We start from the raw sequence: 17,843 nt of genomic DNA, 5'->3' as shown, positions 1-17,843 counted from the left end.
TTTTTGAATTAAATTGTCGGGACTTTTTTTTACAGCATTAATATCAATTTACTCCAATGTCGAGAACTTTCACAAACTTATTGCCATTGGGTGCAATAAAACTCCAGGTTTAGTTAACAAAGCATAAGTCACATGGAATATGTAGTCAGAAAGGTGAACTATCATATATGCAAATATAGCTAGACATTTATTAAAGTTATTACTCCATTTCTTTTGTTTTTTAAAATTTTCTTCTACTGATATAGGTAATGGAACCAACTAAATTTGTCAATGGGAATGTCTATGCCAATCTAATTCTAGTAATCTACCATAATTGATGTCGAACGTGAAATCAGTGAAGAATCCTTTTTAATTTGTATTCATCTTGCAATTTTGAACTTTGTCCAAATCATTAAGTAATTAACCATCAAGATCTTTAAGAAGAAAAGAAAAACAAATTATACTCAGCTTCTTGGTATTCCCTTTGTGCTATTGAAATCTTACTAGAGGCAAAATGTTATGGTCTATTGCAAGGAATATGTGAAGTGTTGATGTGGGGTTTATATAATTTTGGGTTCTCCTACCTCAATAGCTAATTTTTGGGGTGTGGTTCTCATTAGGTTGTATCAATGGTATCAGAGCCACCACCACCCTTTGTACCCTCTGTGCCTTGGATGGTGACGCCGGTATTGCAGTGTTCGCTTGGGGCTAGAAATGTCTAGCGCACAGCCGTCGAGGACGACAGATCGAAGTGTGGTGGTTTGTTATGGTCTATTGCAAGGAATGAGACTTGAGTCCCACGTCGGTACTACAAAGTGGTGATGTGAGGTTTATATAGCCTTGGGCTCTCCCACCTTAATAACTACACTACTAAAAATCCGCTAAAAACCGACCAAATATTTCCGACCAACGTTGGTCGGTCAAAAAAATCGACTAAAAACCGTCCACCTTGGACGGAAACTGGAAAATATTTTTTTACATTTTTTTAAAACTAAATACCGACCAACGTTGGTCGGTAAATTGGTCAACGAATTGACCCAACTAGTAAGACAAGAAAATTTTGGATTACCGACCAACGTTGGTCGGTAATCTGGACCTATTTTTTAAAATTTTAATAATTATTTTATTATTTAAAATATTTTATAATATTTAAGAATTTATATTTAAAATTACCGACCAACGTTGGTCGGTTAATGCAGGGGAAGCATTTACCGACCAACTTTGATCGGTAATTGTTATTTTCTGCAAAATAACCGACCAAAGTTGGTCGGTTATTACGTCAACATTGATCAAACTTATGAATTACTTTTATATTTACTATCTAAACAATATAAATATAATTCGTAATACTTTTGTAATACAAATAATAAATACACTAATATATACTATATATAACATGCTATATATGTAGTTAAAGTAGTACAACAAAGCGTGTTATATATATATACACACAAACATATACTATAACAAGCTATATATATAGTTAAAGTATTACAATGAAGTGTGTGTGTGTGTGTGTGTGTATGTGTATGTGTATATATATATATAGAGAGAGAGAGAGGTATAGCCGTATATATATATAAGAACTCGAAGCGCTAGGACCACGGGGTCGGGTTCTTTTAGGGATAGACTTGTGAAGATCCTAATTAGTATATATAATTTATCATCAAATATATCTATTTGTAAATTGATTCATCGCCTTATAACTTACTTAGATGCATCGATGAATATTAAAAATAAAACGTTTGACCTATATCGACTAATAGTAAAAATAAAACGTCTCGACCTATATCGATTAATCTATGTTATGCATTATTAGTGATGAATGAATGAAAAATAGAAGAATTAATACTAAACATCTTTGACACACACACACATATATCACAAATTAAATAAATGAAAGAGGTTATTAGTATTAAGTAAACGAGTTAAATTAATTGGTCAAACATGGTCAAACTTTAACAAGCTATATATATACACACTAACATATACTATAACAAGCTATATATATAGTTAAAGTATTACAGTGAAGTGTGTTTTTTGTATGTGTGTGTGTGTGTGTATATATATATATATATATAAGTATAGCCGTATATATATAAGAACCCGAAGTGCTAGGACCACAAGGTCGAGTTCTTTTAGGGATAGACTTGGGAAGATACTAATTAGTATATATACGTTATCATCAAATATATCTATTTGTAAATTGATTCATCGACTTATAACTTACTTAGATGTATCGATGAATATTAATCGATGATTCATCAAAACGTCTCGACCTATATATCGATTAATCTATGTCATGCATTATTAGTGATGAACGAATGAAAAAAGAAGTTATTAGCATCAATTACAATATAGTGTATGTGTGTGTGAGAGAAAAATTACTCACATACTTAATTATAACTTAGAAAATTTACTTAGATAGATGCTATTATAATTTATTAAAAGTAAATAGTTAATATAATTATTTATAAAAAATATGCTTATAGTTTATAATTATTTATAATAACTGTATAGTTAAATAAAATAAATGCTTATAGTTTATAATATTTTTTTTATAGTTTATAATATTTTAAGAAAAAAAAACATACAAAAAAAGAATTAATTTTTTTTTTTTAAAGAAACCGACCAAAGTTGGTCGGTTTTTGGTCAAACGGTCAACACTTAATGTACCGACCAAAATTACCGACCAACTTTGGTCGGTAATTTTGAAATCATAATTGAAAAACGGGGGAACCCCCATTTCTCTCTTATCTTCCCCTCTCCTTCTCCATTTCCCTCACTCAATACCTTCCCCCCTCATTCTCTATTTCCCTCACATAAATCCCATTCCCCACCCTACGTCGCCACCGCCTAGCCCCCGCCGTCGCCGTCGTCGTTGCCACTGCCACTGCCGCCCCTCTCCTTCTCCATCTCCTAAAAATTCTAGGTTTGAATTACAATCCATTTATTTATTATTTCTAGGTTTTGTTAATTAGTTGTGAATTAGTTTCAATTGATTAGTATTTCAATTATTTGAACATTGTATTTTATTGAGTATTAGGGTTTAGGTCTTGTTTTAATTAGTTTTATTAACTAATTAGTTTTATTAATTAGTCAATTAGTTATGAATTAATTTTAATTGATGAGTGTTTCAATTTTGAGTTTGTATTGTCTTGAATAGTTTAGTTAGAATTGAATTATTAACTTTGTTTGTCTTGAATAGTTTAGTTAGAATCAAGGGTTTACGATTTGTTCTTGTGAATCAAACTTTTAGGGTATAGGTTGAATTTCTTTAATTTAGTTAGTTTATGTTTAAACTCGTAGGATATGAATTGAAATTTTAGTTTTTAGGATTTGTTCTTGTGAATTGAACTTTTAAGATATGAATTGGACCTTTTGGATATGAATTGAACTTTTAGGATATAAATTGGTGTAACTAGAAAAAAATAATTATCTTGAATTAACTAAAAAAGATATAATTAATTTATAATTGTAGAATAAATTAATTTGTTCTTGTGAATCGAACTTTTAGGGTATGGGTTGAATTTTTTTAGTTTAGTTAATTTATGTTTAAACTCGTAGGATATGAATTGAAATTTTAGTTTTTAGGATTTATTCTTGTGAATTGAACTTTTAGGATATGAATTGAACTTTTAAGATATGAATTGGACCTTTTGGATATGAATTGAACTTTTAGGATATAAATTGGTGTAATTAGGAAAAAATAATTATCTTGAATTAAATAAAAAAGATATAATTAATTTATAATTGTAGAATAAATTAATTTGTTCTTGTGAATCGAACTTTTAGTGTATGGGTTGAATTTCTTTAGTTTAGTTAGTTTATGTTTAAACTCGTAGGATATGAATTGAAATTTTAGTTTTTAGGATTTGTTCTTGTGAATTGAACTTTTAGGATATGAATTGAACTTTTAGGATATGAATTGGACCTTTTGGATATGAATTGAACTTTTAGGATATAAATTGGTGTAATTAGGAAAAAATAATTATCTTGAATTAACTAAAAAAGATATAATTAATTTATAATTATAGAATAAATTAATTTGTTCTTGTTTTATTTGTATAGATGGAACATCGTACTTGGATGTACAATAGAAATTATCCTAATCGGTGGGGATTGCGGAAGGATTTTGTAGAAGGGGCTGATGACTTTATTAGACATGCAATGTCACTTCCACCATACCAAATTGAAGGAGTAATTAGGTGCCCTTGTGCCCGGTGCGATTGTATGAAGTTTAAAAAACCGGAGGAAGTTAAGCTTCATCTTTATAAGAAGGGGTTTATAGAGAATTACTTTGTGTGGACTAATCATGGAGAGATCGATGGTAGCCGTGTGATATTTCATAACATGGTTGTTGGTGAAAGTAGTAGATCGGTGGAGAATACAAATCTTGATTCTAGAATTCAGGATATGGTTGCAGATGCTCTTGGGATGCACTTCGGGGGTGAGCCCAATGAAAATATTGAGCAAACTCCTAATGATGACGCAAAACATTTTTATGAACAGTTAGAGGAAGCTAGTCGTCCACTACGTGAAGGAAGTTCGCACGCTGGGCTGTCTGTTGCAGTTAGATTACTAAGTATCAAATCTGGTTGGAATATTTCTCAAGCAGCCATGGACTCTTTCATTGACCTTATGAGTGAACTAGTTGACCCTAATATCAACTTACCTAGTGATTTCTATAAGGCAAAGAGATTGGTTTCTAAGTTAGGACTTTCGTCAATGAGAATTGATTGTTGTGAAGATGGTTGCATGTTATATTATAAAGATGATGCAACTTTAGACAGTTGTAAATTTTGCGAAAAGCCTCGTTTCAAGATGCTTTCCAGCGGGAATATGGTCGTTGTCAAGGCGATGCATTATTTACCTCTATGCGTCGATGAGTTCTGCTCCTCATATGAGATGGCACTTTGAAAATAGAAGATCACCTAGTGTTATGTGTCATCCTTCAGATGGAGAAACTTGGAAGCACTTTGATAGGACATATCCAGATTTTTCTAGTGAACTAAGGAACATTCGGTTAGGTCTGTGTGCGGATGGCTTCACGCCTTTTTCTATATATGCGACACCATATTCATATTGGCCTGTCTTTCTTACACCTTATAATCTACCACCTGAGTTGTGTATGACTAGTCCATATATATTCTAAAATTGTATTATCCCCGGTCCACGTAATCCAAAAGGTTTAATTGATGTATATTTGCAACCTTTGATTGATGAGCTAAAACAATTGTGGTATGATGGTGTTGAAACATATGACATATCAACCAAGCAAAATTTCAATTTACGTGCTAATTTAATGTGGACTATTAACGATTTTCCTGCGTATGGAATGTTGTCTGGGTGGATTACTGCTGGGAAGCTAGCTTGTCCTTAATTCATGGAAAATAGTAAAGCGTTAACTTTGAAACATGGCCGAAAGTAATCATGGTTTGATTGTCACCGTCAATTCTTGCATGATGATCATGAGTTTAGAAGGATGAAAAATGCATTCAAAAAGAATAAAGTAGAATATGATTCTCCACCTCCGATACTTTCAGGTGAGGAAACTTGGGAGAGGGTCTAGAACTTCAGTAAAGTTACTGAGGCTCCACCTTATAGATTCCCCGGATATGGTGTTAATCATAATTGGACGAAACAAAGTATATTTTTGGAGTTGCCTTATTGGAAGGATAATCTTCTCCGACACAACCTTGATGTCGTGCATATTTAGAAGAATTATTTTGACAATTTGTTCAACACAGTGATGGATCTTAAAGGTAAGACAAAAGATAACCCGAAGGCTAGAATGGACTTACAAGAATATTGCAGGCAACCTGAATTATACTTGCAGACAACAAACAATGGTAAGGTATTCAAGCCCAAAGCAAGTTACACATTCACTTTGGAGGAAAGACGACAAATTTGTGATTGGATTACGAAATTGAAGATGCCTGAGGGTTATGTGTCGAATTTTGGAAAAAAAAAATAGATATGGAGTTAGGGAAGTTGAGCCATTTAAAAAGTCATGACTGCCATGTTTTCATGGAGACCTTAGTGCCTATTGCATTTTGTGGTTTGCCTGAAAGAATCTGGAAACCCATCACAGAGATTAGTTTATTTTTCAAAGACTTGTGTTCTACCACATTAAGGGAAGAAAACCTACTTCGGATGGATCAAAACATTCGTGTAATTTCTAGTAAGATGGAAAAAATATTCCCATGTGGTTTCTTTTATGTGATGGAACACCTTCCAATACACCTTGTACACGAGGCACGACTTGGAGGGCCTGTTCAATGCAGATGGATGTATCCCTTTGAGAGGTAATATTATAAGTTTGATGTAATATTATATTTTATTTGAATGTTCTTGGCTAACATGACGTTATGTAGGACAATTGGCAAATGCAAACAATTTGTTAAGCAGAGGAATAAGATTGAAGGATCTATATGCGAAGCCTATCTTGCAAAGGAAACTGCACATTTTTGTTCTTATTATTTTGAGAGTAACGCGTCATGTTCTAGGAATAGGCCCAATAGGCACACGGTCGAATGTGTGAATAGTCTATTATATCCACCAATGTCCATACTCAATCAACCAGGCCGATGTTCTAAGGATGTTAGAAAGAGAAGTTTGAGTGATATGGAGTACAAATCAGCTACACTTCATGTGTTGCTAAATTGTCCCGAAATTGTACCATTTCTCAAGTAAGTATTGATTTATTAGTTATCAAAATGTAAAATTTATTGTGACTACATATTGATGCAACTACTAAAAATATTTGATATGTCACAGTCACTTCGTGGGTCAATTTGGCCATGATGCTGTACATACGAGATTTGATATGTGGTTCAAACAGTTTGTAAGTATATATATATATATATATATATATATATATATATATATATATATATATATATATATACGTAGTGAATGTATAAAAATTGATTCATAAGTTGTGCTAACTTATGAATTTTTTTATCACTATGTAGGTAAATAATCCAAATAATGGTGTAAATTAATTTTTGAAAGATATATCTTGGGAACCTGGGCTTCAGGTCATAACAATGTCTAAGTACGTAGTGAATGGTTATAAGTTTCATAGAGAGGATTGCTCTAAAAATAAAAATAGCAACAACAACGGGGTATGGGTTCAAGGTGGTGATGGCAACCAAGTTGGAGATATTGATTATTATGGCGTGGTCAAAGAAATATTACAACTAGAATATACAAGTTGACCATATAAGAAATTGATACTCTTTAGATGCAAGTGGTTTGACCCAAATCCAACAAGAGGTACAAGAGTACACCACCAATACAACATAATTGAGGTTAATCATACGAGGGAGTATGATCGCTATGATCCTTTCATAATTGCACATAACGTTAGGCAAGTGTATTATGCTCCTTATCCATTGCGGCGAAATAAGTCCGATTAGTGGGTTATAATAAAAACTAAGCATGTAGGTAGGGTGGAAGTCGAGAATATGTTAGATGTTGCATATCAAAACGATATCTCCAGTGTTCACCAAATAGTGGACGATCAGTTAGAAAATGATTTGGAACATCCTGAACGCATATTGGAAGAAGTTGATATAAATGAAGTAACAATTATAGAAAATGAGGACGAAGAATCAACTTATGAAGTTCAAACAAGTGAGGACGAAGAATTCTCGGACGAGGAACAATACGTCGATGAGGATTAAAAAGTTGGTTTTTTAAAGCACTCTCATTTTATAGCTAGTTTATTATATGTTTCAATCTAAATGTGTATTATATTATGCAGATGGCAGGCAAGGGTCAAGGTAACAATGACCCTACTAGTTCTCGGGGTCGAGAAAAGGTTAGGAAGGGAAAGAGGAGGGTAAAAAATAATAGTCCCTCTTGTCCACCTTTTTCAGAGATGCCTATATCTTATCCTCCACCACACGGCTATACTGAGCTGCCACAGCATCACGAGCCGTACACCTTCATTCAGACATCAAGTTTTACATCACATGGCCATAGGACTATACGTCAGACATACAGTCCAGCTGCCTCACAGCCATCTGCATCGCAGCCATCTACATCACATCCATATGGATCACATCCCTACATATCACAGGCACATGGATCGCATCCATCCATGTCATATCCACTCGGGTCACAACCATCAGTATCATATCCACTTGGGTCGCATCCAGCTATGTCGCAATCACAGGGATTGCAACCATCTTCATCATTGACTCCATCTATTGCAGGCCTTCGCCTGCGAGGCAGTAGCTCTGACTTGCCTACACCGTCTTCACATGCCTCTGATACACATGCTTCGGATGGTGATGACGAGGTAGTACATTATGATCGATATGGCAGGATCATCATAATCCCCGAGGGTGATGGGTAAGTGTTATTCATTATTTTTGCGTCTATTGATTTGTAACATTTTTACTAAGATATTAATATATTTTTATTGTTAAATTGTAGGTTCAGGCCGGTTAATAAAACTACGAAGATAATCACCAATGCCATCAGAAAGCTTTATGATGGCCCTTATGCGACTTAGACTGATTGTCCATTCTCGCTGAAGGAGCAAATTTTCAATCAATTTAAGGTATAAATGTTATTTTAAACAGTTTAATAATTTATATTTATGATATTTCCATCTAATATTTAACTTTTGAAATACAGAGCAAGTGTATGGGAAGAACGCTATAGCGCGAAAGTGGCTGCAAATTTTCATCATAAAGCTCGCAAGAGATTGACGGATACTTTCTCGGATGCTAGAAAGAAGAACAAGAGGCCTGGCTAGTTACTTGAGAATTTATGGAATGATTTACAAAGGCAATGGCTTACTGCAGATTTCTTAGAGAGGAGCGAAAAAGGAAAGAAAGCTCACGCATCCGAGAAGGGAGGCTTCTTGCACACTGGAGGTGCGATCAGTCTAGGGACAATAAAAAGAAGATTGGTACGTAATTGCTTAAATTATTTTACTTTTCTAAGTATATTTATTCTGTTTATTAACTAAATTAATTTATTTTCAGGAAAAGAAGTATGGGCATCCAATGAGTCATGATGAGCTATTCAAGGAGACGCATATTGTGAAGAAGAAGAAGAAAGAGGGGGATCAAGATAGGTGGGTCGAGGACCGGGCCTCGACTGCATATGTAAGCTTTCAATTTTCTTTAAGTATTATAATTTACTTTTATAAAAAATTTAAAATACTTATTTAATTTAAAATAATATAGGGTCCCCACCAAAGTAACGTGGAGGAATTCATCTGTAGTCATCCAGCTGGTGAATCGGGTGAGCTAACCCAACCTTCGGACGAGGATGGTGAAAGAATATGGTTGGAGTCTGTTGGCGGTCCAAAATGGGGGAAGGTATACGGGCTTCCTACTAAAAACTTTCATCGCTATAAGTGTGGAATGCGAGGAATAGGGACTTCCTCGCAAGGCGAACAACTTAATAGGGAGAGCCTCTCCGCTATGCGGGAGACAGTGACAAAGCTCACATCCGAGCTAGAAGCGACCAAGGAAAGAGAAAGGCTTAGAGATGCTCAATTCCTTGGCATGCAAGCTCAGATCAGAACTCTCCTATCTAGTGGAGCTTTTCTGTTGCCCCGATCTCGTGAGTCATCTCTAGAGGGTCGACCTCCACGTGATCGTTCCTCTCGTCCTGCTCGTGATCGTTCCTCCCGTCCTCCTCGTGATCGTTCTTCCCGTCCTCCACAAGACCGTTATCTATACCTTCTTGTAAATGAAAGTTCATCAGACGGTGATGATGATGTTGTAGAAAACACCCCTTAACTTTTATATACTTTGAACTAGACAAATAGAACCAGTTTTGAACTAGTTGTAATTAGTTTTAACTTGGTTTTGGATTTTTATGTTCAATTGAACTTTAATTTGTTAGTTTTAAAGTATTTATTGAATGTTTTGGTTGTTGTTGTTGTTGTTGTGTTGTTGTTGTTGTTATTAGGTGTATTGGTATGCTGGCAGGTGATGTACCTGCTAAAACAGGCATTTTATGCCAAAATTAAACTCATAAAAACCGATCAAAGTTGGTCGATTTTTAATAAAAAAAATTATTCCAAAATACCGACCAAAGTTGGTCGGTTAATGAACATTGAATTCCCAGAATTCAACATTACCGACCAACTTTGGTCTGTATTTTACCTGCACTGTTTAGGTTACCGACTATAGTTGGTCGGTAATGTTTAATTTTAATTATTTTAAAAATATATATATTTAGTTAAACCGACCAACTTTGATCGGTAAAATTAAATTAATAAAATATGTTTCCGACCAAAGTTGGTCGGTAAGTATTTAAACTTGTCAGATGATCGTTTTAAGCTACCGACCAAAGTTGGTCGGTAATTTCCGACCAACTTTGGTCGGTAAGCCATTCCGACCATCAAAACACCGTCCACACCCTAATGGTCGCGTTTTGATCGGTAATTGGCCATAACCGACCAACTTTGATCGGTTTTTAGCGAATTTCTAGTAGTGCTAGCTTTTGGGGTGTGATTCTCTCTAGATTTTATCACAAAAGACACTATATGATATTTTCTTATTTGTTTAAGTTTTAGTGAGTAGAATTACTCATTCACGTGATATTTCAAGATAATAGGTATCTGCTAAAGGAACCGAGAAGCACGCAAGCTAATCAACATTTCACCGTTATAATTGTTTATAACATATTTTATTGGTTTCAGCATATTTCCCATCTTTTTAGATCACCAAATTATACTTAGGTATCAATTATAAACAATTTGATCGCATAAATTTGTTCTCATTTTAAGGCCTAAGCGTTAAACTGAAACTCAGAGCATAATATGTACTCCTATCAACTTCTTTTTTCCATCAATTAGTGCAAATTTCCTCCATGTTCTCAAAACGCAAAATAGTGCAAACAATTCCAGCAATTTCATCGGTAGACATTTAATGCCACGCAGAATAGTCGCTGCACGCGCTGGACAACCGAGAGCGCGTGATTAAAATCCACATAATATTGAAATATTCTAATCTAACAAGGTCAACCAGTGGTCAGTCCCAAGTCTAACAGGCCGAGATTTGCAATCAAATCTCAAAACCAGCTAATTCCATTAATTAAAGTATTAAACTCCGATTATTAAGTACTAATTTCAAACTCAAAAACAAATCTTTAAACCCATTAATTTAATCAAACTTGAGATTCAAAAAACCTCTACAAGAAGCATCCATGCTTCTTCTTCTACTTCTACTTCCATTTCTTGTTCTTTCTTACCTTATTTGCCAGTGATAGCCAATTGTTTTATATCATTTTCTTGAGATCTTCAACTTTAGCTTTAAGAAGCTGCCTCTCTCTTTCACCACCCATTGGCCCCCTTTTTTAGTGTCTTAAATTTTTCATTCAATATTTACACTGTTATCAATCAGTAAAAGCTGCAAAATGCTACAGCTTTCTGAATGAGCTTTCTGTGTCTCTCACAAAACTTGCATTCTGTCCGTTCTAATTCAATGCTCTCTCTCTCTTTCTGATATTATTTCAAATTTCGGCTCTTCAACTTGTTCGTTAAAGTTTGAAAAAAAGTTCTAGTGTTTTACTTTAGTACTGTTTGATTATGGATTCGAAATTGATGAAACCATTACCAAAACAATTGATGCTGAAAGATTACCTGTTAGATGACTTGAGTTCATGCTCATCGAGCGGTTTCCGATCATATCCTCGCCGGCAATGTTGCACTACGGTTCGATTTCTTCTCGAAATCGACTTGAAGAACAAGTATCAACCAGCACCGCCGCCGCCGTACATGAAAAGTGCTAAATCATTACTCAAAAGCCGGCCAAAACCAACGCCATCGTCGGCGACGGTTTCTGCATTTCAGAAAGCGTCTGTAGCGGTGATCAACGCCGTGAAACACCTCCCTTTTGCCAGAGTGAGGTCTCCTCTGTCTTCTTCGCCGTCGAAGAAGAAGAAGAAGCCGATGATGAAGACAATTTTTCCGAGGAGTTTGTCTCGGAAGCTGAAAAGAAGCTTCTGGAAGAGAGGCGATCACAAGGAGATCTACTGGTGGACGTCATTCAACCGGTTGGATAAGGAAGAACTAAAACCGCCGTTTTTTTCTCCGGTTTTAACTGCCATAACCGCCGGCGATTCAAATAGCTCAATGAGTGTGAGTGTGAGTGAAAGTAAGAATAAAAGTAACAGTAATAGCTGGTCAGATAGTGATTTCACTGCTTCAAGTGATAATAATTCACTGCAAACTTCAAGTGGTAATTCGGAGGTTAATTCGACGGAAACTGAAAACGACGTCGTAGCTTCGAAGAGCTTAGGAACGGAGAAGGTGATCAACAGCAAAAAAGTTGGCGCAACTACCGGTGATGATTCACCAGACTCAACTGTAAGCAGCCACGGTAGCATTACCAACTCTCCTAACAAAAAGGTTAGCTTTATTTTTTTCCTAACATTTCTTTTTAATTTTTGTCTTATTTTTCTCTAATTTCATGTTTTCTATTCTTTTATTTCAAGGAGTATCATATTACTTGCATTATCAGTTACAACGATATATTTTTACGTAATTGATTTTGTGATACGGGAACTTAAATTGTGAAATTATGACTTTTCTGTTCACGACTTTTAAAGCATAGTAAAAATGTATGATATTCGAAAAGAACAGCAAAGCACGAGAAGAAAAAGCTATTGTGAATGAAAATATTATCATCAATATTTTATCCATATATTTTTTAGCAGAAGAATTTTTTCTTTTACATAGTAAGTTTGCCAGGTTCAAGTTTGAATTTACATAGTAGCGGTATAGTAAGTTTGCCAGGTTCAAGTTTGAATTTACATAGTAGCGGTAAGAACATTGTTTTAAAATTTTGAACATGATGAGTAATTAAAATATTAGACACTTTGTAATTATGAGGGGGTGTAATAGTTTGTTGAGTTTAGAAAAGTTAAAATAAAGTTGTATTCTCAAGGTATAATTAAAGCGTGGTGAATTCAAAATTTTAAAATATAGTAAAAAAATTGGGGTGTAAGAAATTTGAATTACATTTTAAAAAAGGAGAATTTTCTAGAGAAATGAATTTTCACAGCGATATGGTAGGAGCAAATATAGGTGGAACTACTGGGGGTAACCCTGGAGAGTACACGTGCGGGGTATTTCAGGGTTGAATTGCATGCTTCTCGACACTGACAACAAATTTACAGTTGGATGATCAAACGGCGCAGATCCCGCTACGTTGTTGTCGCTTTGCGGGATCTACGGCTATCTATGTAGACTATCATTAACTTTGTGGAAGTCGAGACAGCGGATTACTACATTTTTTATTTCCTACATAAAACCAGGTATGAAGTGTCATTTTCTTATTCTCTGATTTAGTAGGACTGTAGGGGTAGTTAGTTTCGGTCATATATTATACTAGTATACAATAATTATATTATTATATAGGAAAAATGGCCAAAAATGCCCTTGAGCTATTTGAAATAACTCAAAAATGCCATCCGTTTGTTTTTGGTATCAAAAATATCCTTATAGTCTATATTTTGGATCACAAAAGCCCTTAAATCGTTAATCTTGCCATTAAAGGTGACATGACAGTCCAACTATGTTAGATTTGCTTACATGACTATTCACCTAAGCAATCCAACATGAAAAAATTATTTTTTCGGAAAAATTATTTTTTCGGAAAAATTATTTTTTCGAATTTTAAAAAAAATATAAAATCAACACTTATTCCGAAAAAAGTATAAACAATTCCGGAAAAAATATTTTCCGAAAAAATAATTTTCCGGAAATTTTATACTTTTATCGGAATAAGTGTTGATTTTGTATTTTTTTTTTAAATTCGGAAAAAATATTTTTCCGATTTTTTTTTTTACTTTTTTCGGAAAAAGTGTTGATTTTGTATTTAATAAAAATTTCTGAAATAAATAATTTTTCCGATTTTTTTTTTACTTTTTTCTGAATAAGTGTTGATTTTGTATTTTTTTAAAAATCCAGAAAAATAATTTTTCCGAAAGAGTAATTTTGCCATGTTGGATTGCTTAGGTGGATGGTCATGTAACCAAATCTAACCAAGTTGGAGTGCCATGTCACCTTCAATGGCAAGACTAACGGATTAAGGGTATTTGTAGTCCAAAATATAGACGGCAGGGATATTTTTGGTACCAAAAACAAACGGAGGGCATTTTTGAGCTATTTCAAATAGTTCAAGGGCATTTTTGGCCCTGAACCACTATATATATCTAGTGATTCATATGCAAACTCTCCTTTACAAGAAGATTTTTTTAAAAAAAAATTCCCTCCCAAATTAGGAGGATATATAGTGTTTTCACACTTCTCCTCCAGCGTGACTCGAACCCAGGACCTAACGGTCATGAGTGAAGGTGCTTTACCAAATGATGGAGTACGTACAACGTAGTAGTCAAGAGATTACAATTTTTTGTAGTATTAAGAGTTCGAGTGATTTAATTAAATCCTAATTAATTCTTCAATAAAAACTACTTATATTGTTTGTGTATATAAAAATCTCTTTAATTTTTGTGAATAATAATATTGTAGGGTCCTTTATTTTATTTTTTATTTGTAGCAAGCTAAAATATGAGAAGATGTGATTTCTATCACATTGAACTTGTGTCGGTCGTGTGTAGGGTATGTTTTAAAAAACTTGCATATCGTTGCGCGTAAAAGGAAAGAGGAAAAAGGTAATAGATAGTTTGGTTTGTTTGGACGTATAACTGCTACAAACATTAATATTTATTAGCATGTGGGAACATTAATATTTCCATTTCACCATCTATCTTTACGCTAGGTAGCTCAAATATTGGTTATGTGTTTTTCCTTATAATAAGAACTTCTATAAACGATATCATATTAGTTGGGACTCAATATAAAATAACGTTTTAGTACCACCAAATGATGTGATGAAGTGGATGAGACTGCTCCTCTATTAATCAGAAGTCTCGGGTTCGAATCATGGATATGGAAAAATCCTGATAGGGAGCGCTACCCCTCGAATGAGGCCCTACACGATGCAAATCCGAATATAGTCAGGATCCGATGCGAGTTCCGAACACCGGGCGAGAAACAAAAAGAAAACATTTTAGTTAGGGATATGAAATTCCCTTTTCTTTTATTTGAAAATAATATAAATATGGGTAGACACAAGTCACATACTTTGTCTAGTAGTGAAGTTGACTTATGACGAATTTGAAATTGTCTTAGGAGTTTGTGTCCATTTGCTTACGGTAGAAACATCCCTGGAGAATAGTTGACTTCCTAACAACAAAGCTTGACCACATCTTTCCTATGTGCACTATTTATTTTCACCATTTTCAATATATTACTCTAGGAGATTGGGAACTTTTTAAATCTCACACCAAAATTTTAATCTATTTTAAAGTACTACTAATATTAATTATATTCTGAAAAAAAAAAATATGCACCCCGATACACAAAATATTTTGTGTTTACGCAGGGTTCGAGAAAGGGATATATCCTCGGAGGTATAATATAGACAGTGTATTCTAATGCAAGTATTAGTAGCTGCTTTCACGGTTCGAATATGTGAAGATAGATTTTTTTTTTTTTTTAGAAAGTGAGATTTTCCCAGTCACGCATTCTCACTGATGCCAGACAGTCCCATTGAAGTGGAACTATCAAAATTCAAGTGTCTGAACTCTATTGACACTAATGACTAAACATTTATGTAACTTTATTGATATTATATCTAAGGGTAGGGGCCATACGGGTTAGTCTTGCCTGGAGAACAACTGAACAAAATCAATAATAAGAGATATGCTGGATCTGTAGCCCCCTACTTGTTTGATCATTTCTTTTTATTTTATCTTCCATTGTTTTATAACTAAAAAAATGTAGCTATAGTACTCCCTCCGTTCAAATTTATGTGAAAGCGTTTAGATTTCAAGAGTCAAATAAATTATTATTTTGACCCCGATATTTTTTTATATACCTTTTAAATATTTTAAATTATTTATTATTGTAACTTATAGTAATATTTTTTTTTTACGTAGTTTTCAAATATGTAATTTTTATTTCAAAAAACAAAAAAATCAAAATGCATGTTAAAATTAAGAAATTGAATCTTGAAAACGAAAAGTATCACGTAACTTGAGACAAATGGAGTAATATTTTTCGCATTCAATAATTGATATTGTACACGTTTAATGTTCAAAATAATCCTCAAAGATTTCTTAATTGTCATTGTTATGTGCAGAAACATTGGCCAAATGAAGAAAAAGAACAGTGTAGTCCAGTGTCTATACTGGATTGTCCATTTGGTGATGAAGACGAGGTCTCGTCACCTTTCCAGCATAGATTAGCTCGTGTGGAAGGTAAATCCCTAATCAATTTGTGTTACAGAATAATGCAAAATTTATACCCTTCTAACAGAAAATCTTAAATATTTTTGTAACAGGAACTACCAAAAAACTCATGAAGAAAATCCAAAGGTTCGAGTGTCTCACTCAACTGGAACCACTAAACTTAGAGAAACGAATTGTATCCTCAGAATCAGAGAGTGAATCCCCACTCACAAATACCTCAGAAACTGAAGTTGAGGAACAAGAAAAAGAAGAGGACAAACAGACAGTTGAAAGCAGAGCATTAGATTTGGTTCAAGAATTGAAAGCCTCATTGCCATCTTATAACATGAAACTAAAGGCAGAGGAATTACTGTTGGATTTCTTTAAAGGGAGAATTCTCAATGCCAGTGAACATTCAGAAGAGCTAACAATAGGTGATGCACTCAATAACAAGCTATTGCAAGTAGCAAAAGATTGGATAAATGGGAAACCAATTGAGGTACTGTTAGATTGGAAGGTGCGAGAAAACAGGATGGCTTATATTCGGGACATTGAAAGCCGAGGCGAGTGGAAGAACACAGATTTAGAGAAGCAGGAAGTGATTTTGGAGTTGGAAATTGAAGTTTTTGCATCTTTGATGAATGAGCTCTTGCTTGATATCATCTTCAGCTAGCAAATCTTTAGGTGCAGTGCAGTAGAATGGTAATAACATAACATAGTTAACAGGAGAGTTAGGGGAAATATAGAAGCATATGCTCAATTTTCTCGGAGGGAAGCCTTGATGTAACTAGTAAAGTTATTGCCATGTGACCAGGAGGTCGCAGGTTTGAGCCGTGGAAACAGCATCTTGCAGAAACGCAGGGTAAGACTGCGTACAATAGACTCTTGTGGTTTGGCTCTTCCCTGGATCCCGCGCATAGCGAGAGCTTAGTACACCGGGCTGCCCTTTATGCTCAATTCTAAAGGTTGTTTTTGTCATTCAGTTGCCGGCAGAAAATGGCTAGCCAGAATGACTGAGACCACCTTGAGAAATGGGCTACATGAGTTTTGAATTGGAGCTGTTAGTGTTGAACTCATTCTTTTCTTTCTCTTCCTTAGAGAAAGAAGGGATGGTGAAATGTTGAATTAGAAGAGAACTTTTGTTGTACTTTCTGGATCAAGTTATGCTAAATTCTAGTTGATCATTGTTAGTATCTAATGTCTTTCTTCATCCAATAATCTTAACAGATGGTGAAAGTTAACAATCTCATTTGCATGCAAAAATAAGAATGTTAGATAGGAAATAACATATTAATGTATCTAAGATCTTTCTTTGCTCATTACTTCCACCAACTATTTAGATGAAATAATATGGTAGTCCAAACTAATCAATGTGTACGACCACAGAGAACAATTAACTTAGATATTCATCTACCCAAGCGCTTAAACTTAAAATAATCGGCTGATGTATTATATATTTATAATTTATATATAATATATGTATAATCCTGCATAATTATTGTATAATCTAGCTATGCCGGTTAGAAAAAATAAACACTAAATTCCACCGGCTATTTATGCAGAAGTTTGTGACCTTCTCTTGTTACAAT

General features: G+C 34.2%; 1 protein-coding gene across 1 annotated transcript; it reads left to right on the top strand.

Moving 5' to 3' along the window:
- The first annotated feature begins 11,020 nt into the window (after nt 1–11,020).
- LOC104118846 (cell wall protein RBR3) lies at nt 11,021–17,452 on the top strand. Its single transcript, XM_009630215.4, has 3 exons — nt 11,021–12,367; nt 16,167–16,284; nt 16,368–17,452. Exons 1-3 carry the CDS (start codon nt 11,546–11,548, stop codon nt 16,925–16,927), a joined length of 1,500 nt encoding a protein of 499 aa, XP_009628510.1. The 5' UTR covers nt 11,021–11,545; the 3' UTR covers nt 16,928–17,452.
- Nucleotides 17,453–17,843: the final 391 nt, after the last annotated feature.

The sequence above is a fragment of the Nicotiana tomentosiformis genome, chromosome 8 (assembly GCF_000390325.3).
Source record: "Nicotiana tomentosiformis chromosome 8, ASM39032v3, whole genome shotgun sequence".
In the NCBI taxonomy this organism is placed as follows: domain Eukaryota; kingdom Viridiplantae; phylum Streptophyta; class Magnoliopsida; order Solanales; family Solanaceae; genus Nicotiana; species Nicotiana tomentosiformis.
Note: the sequence above shows the minus strand (reverse complement) of the source record. Positions and strands in the feature narration are given on the sequence as shown.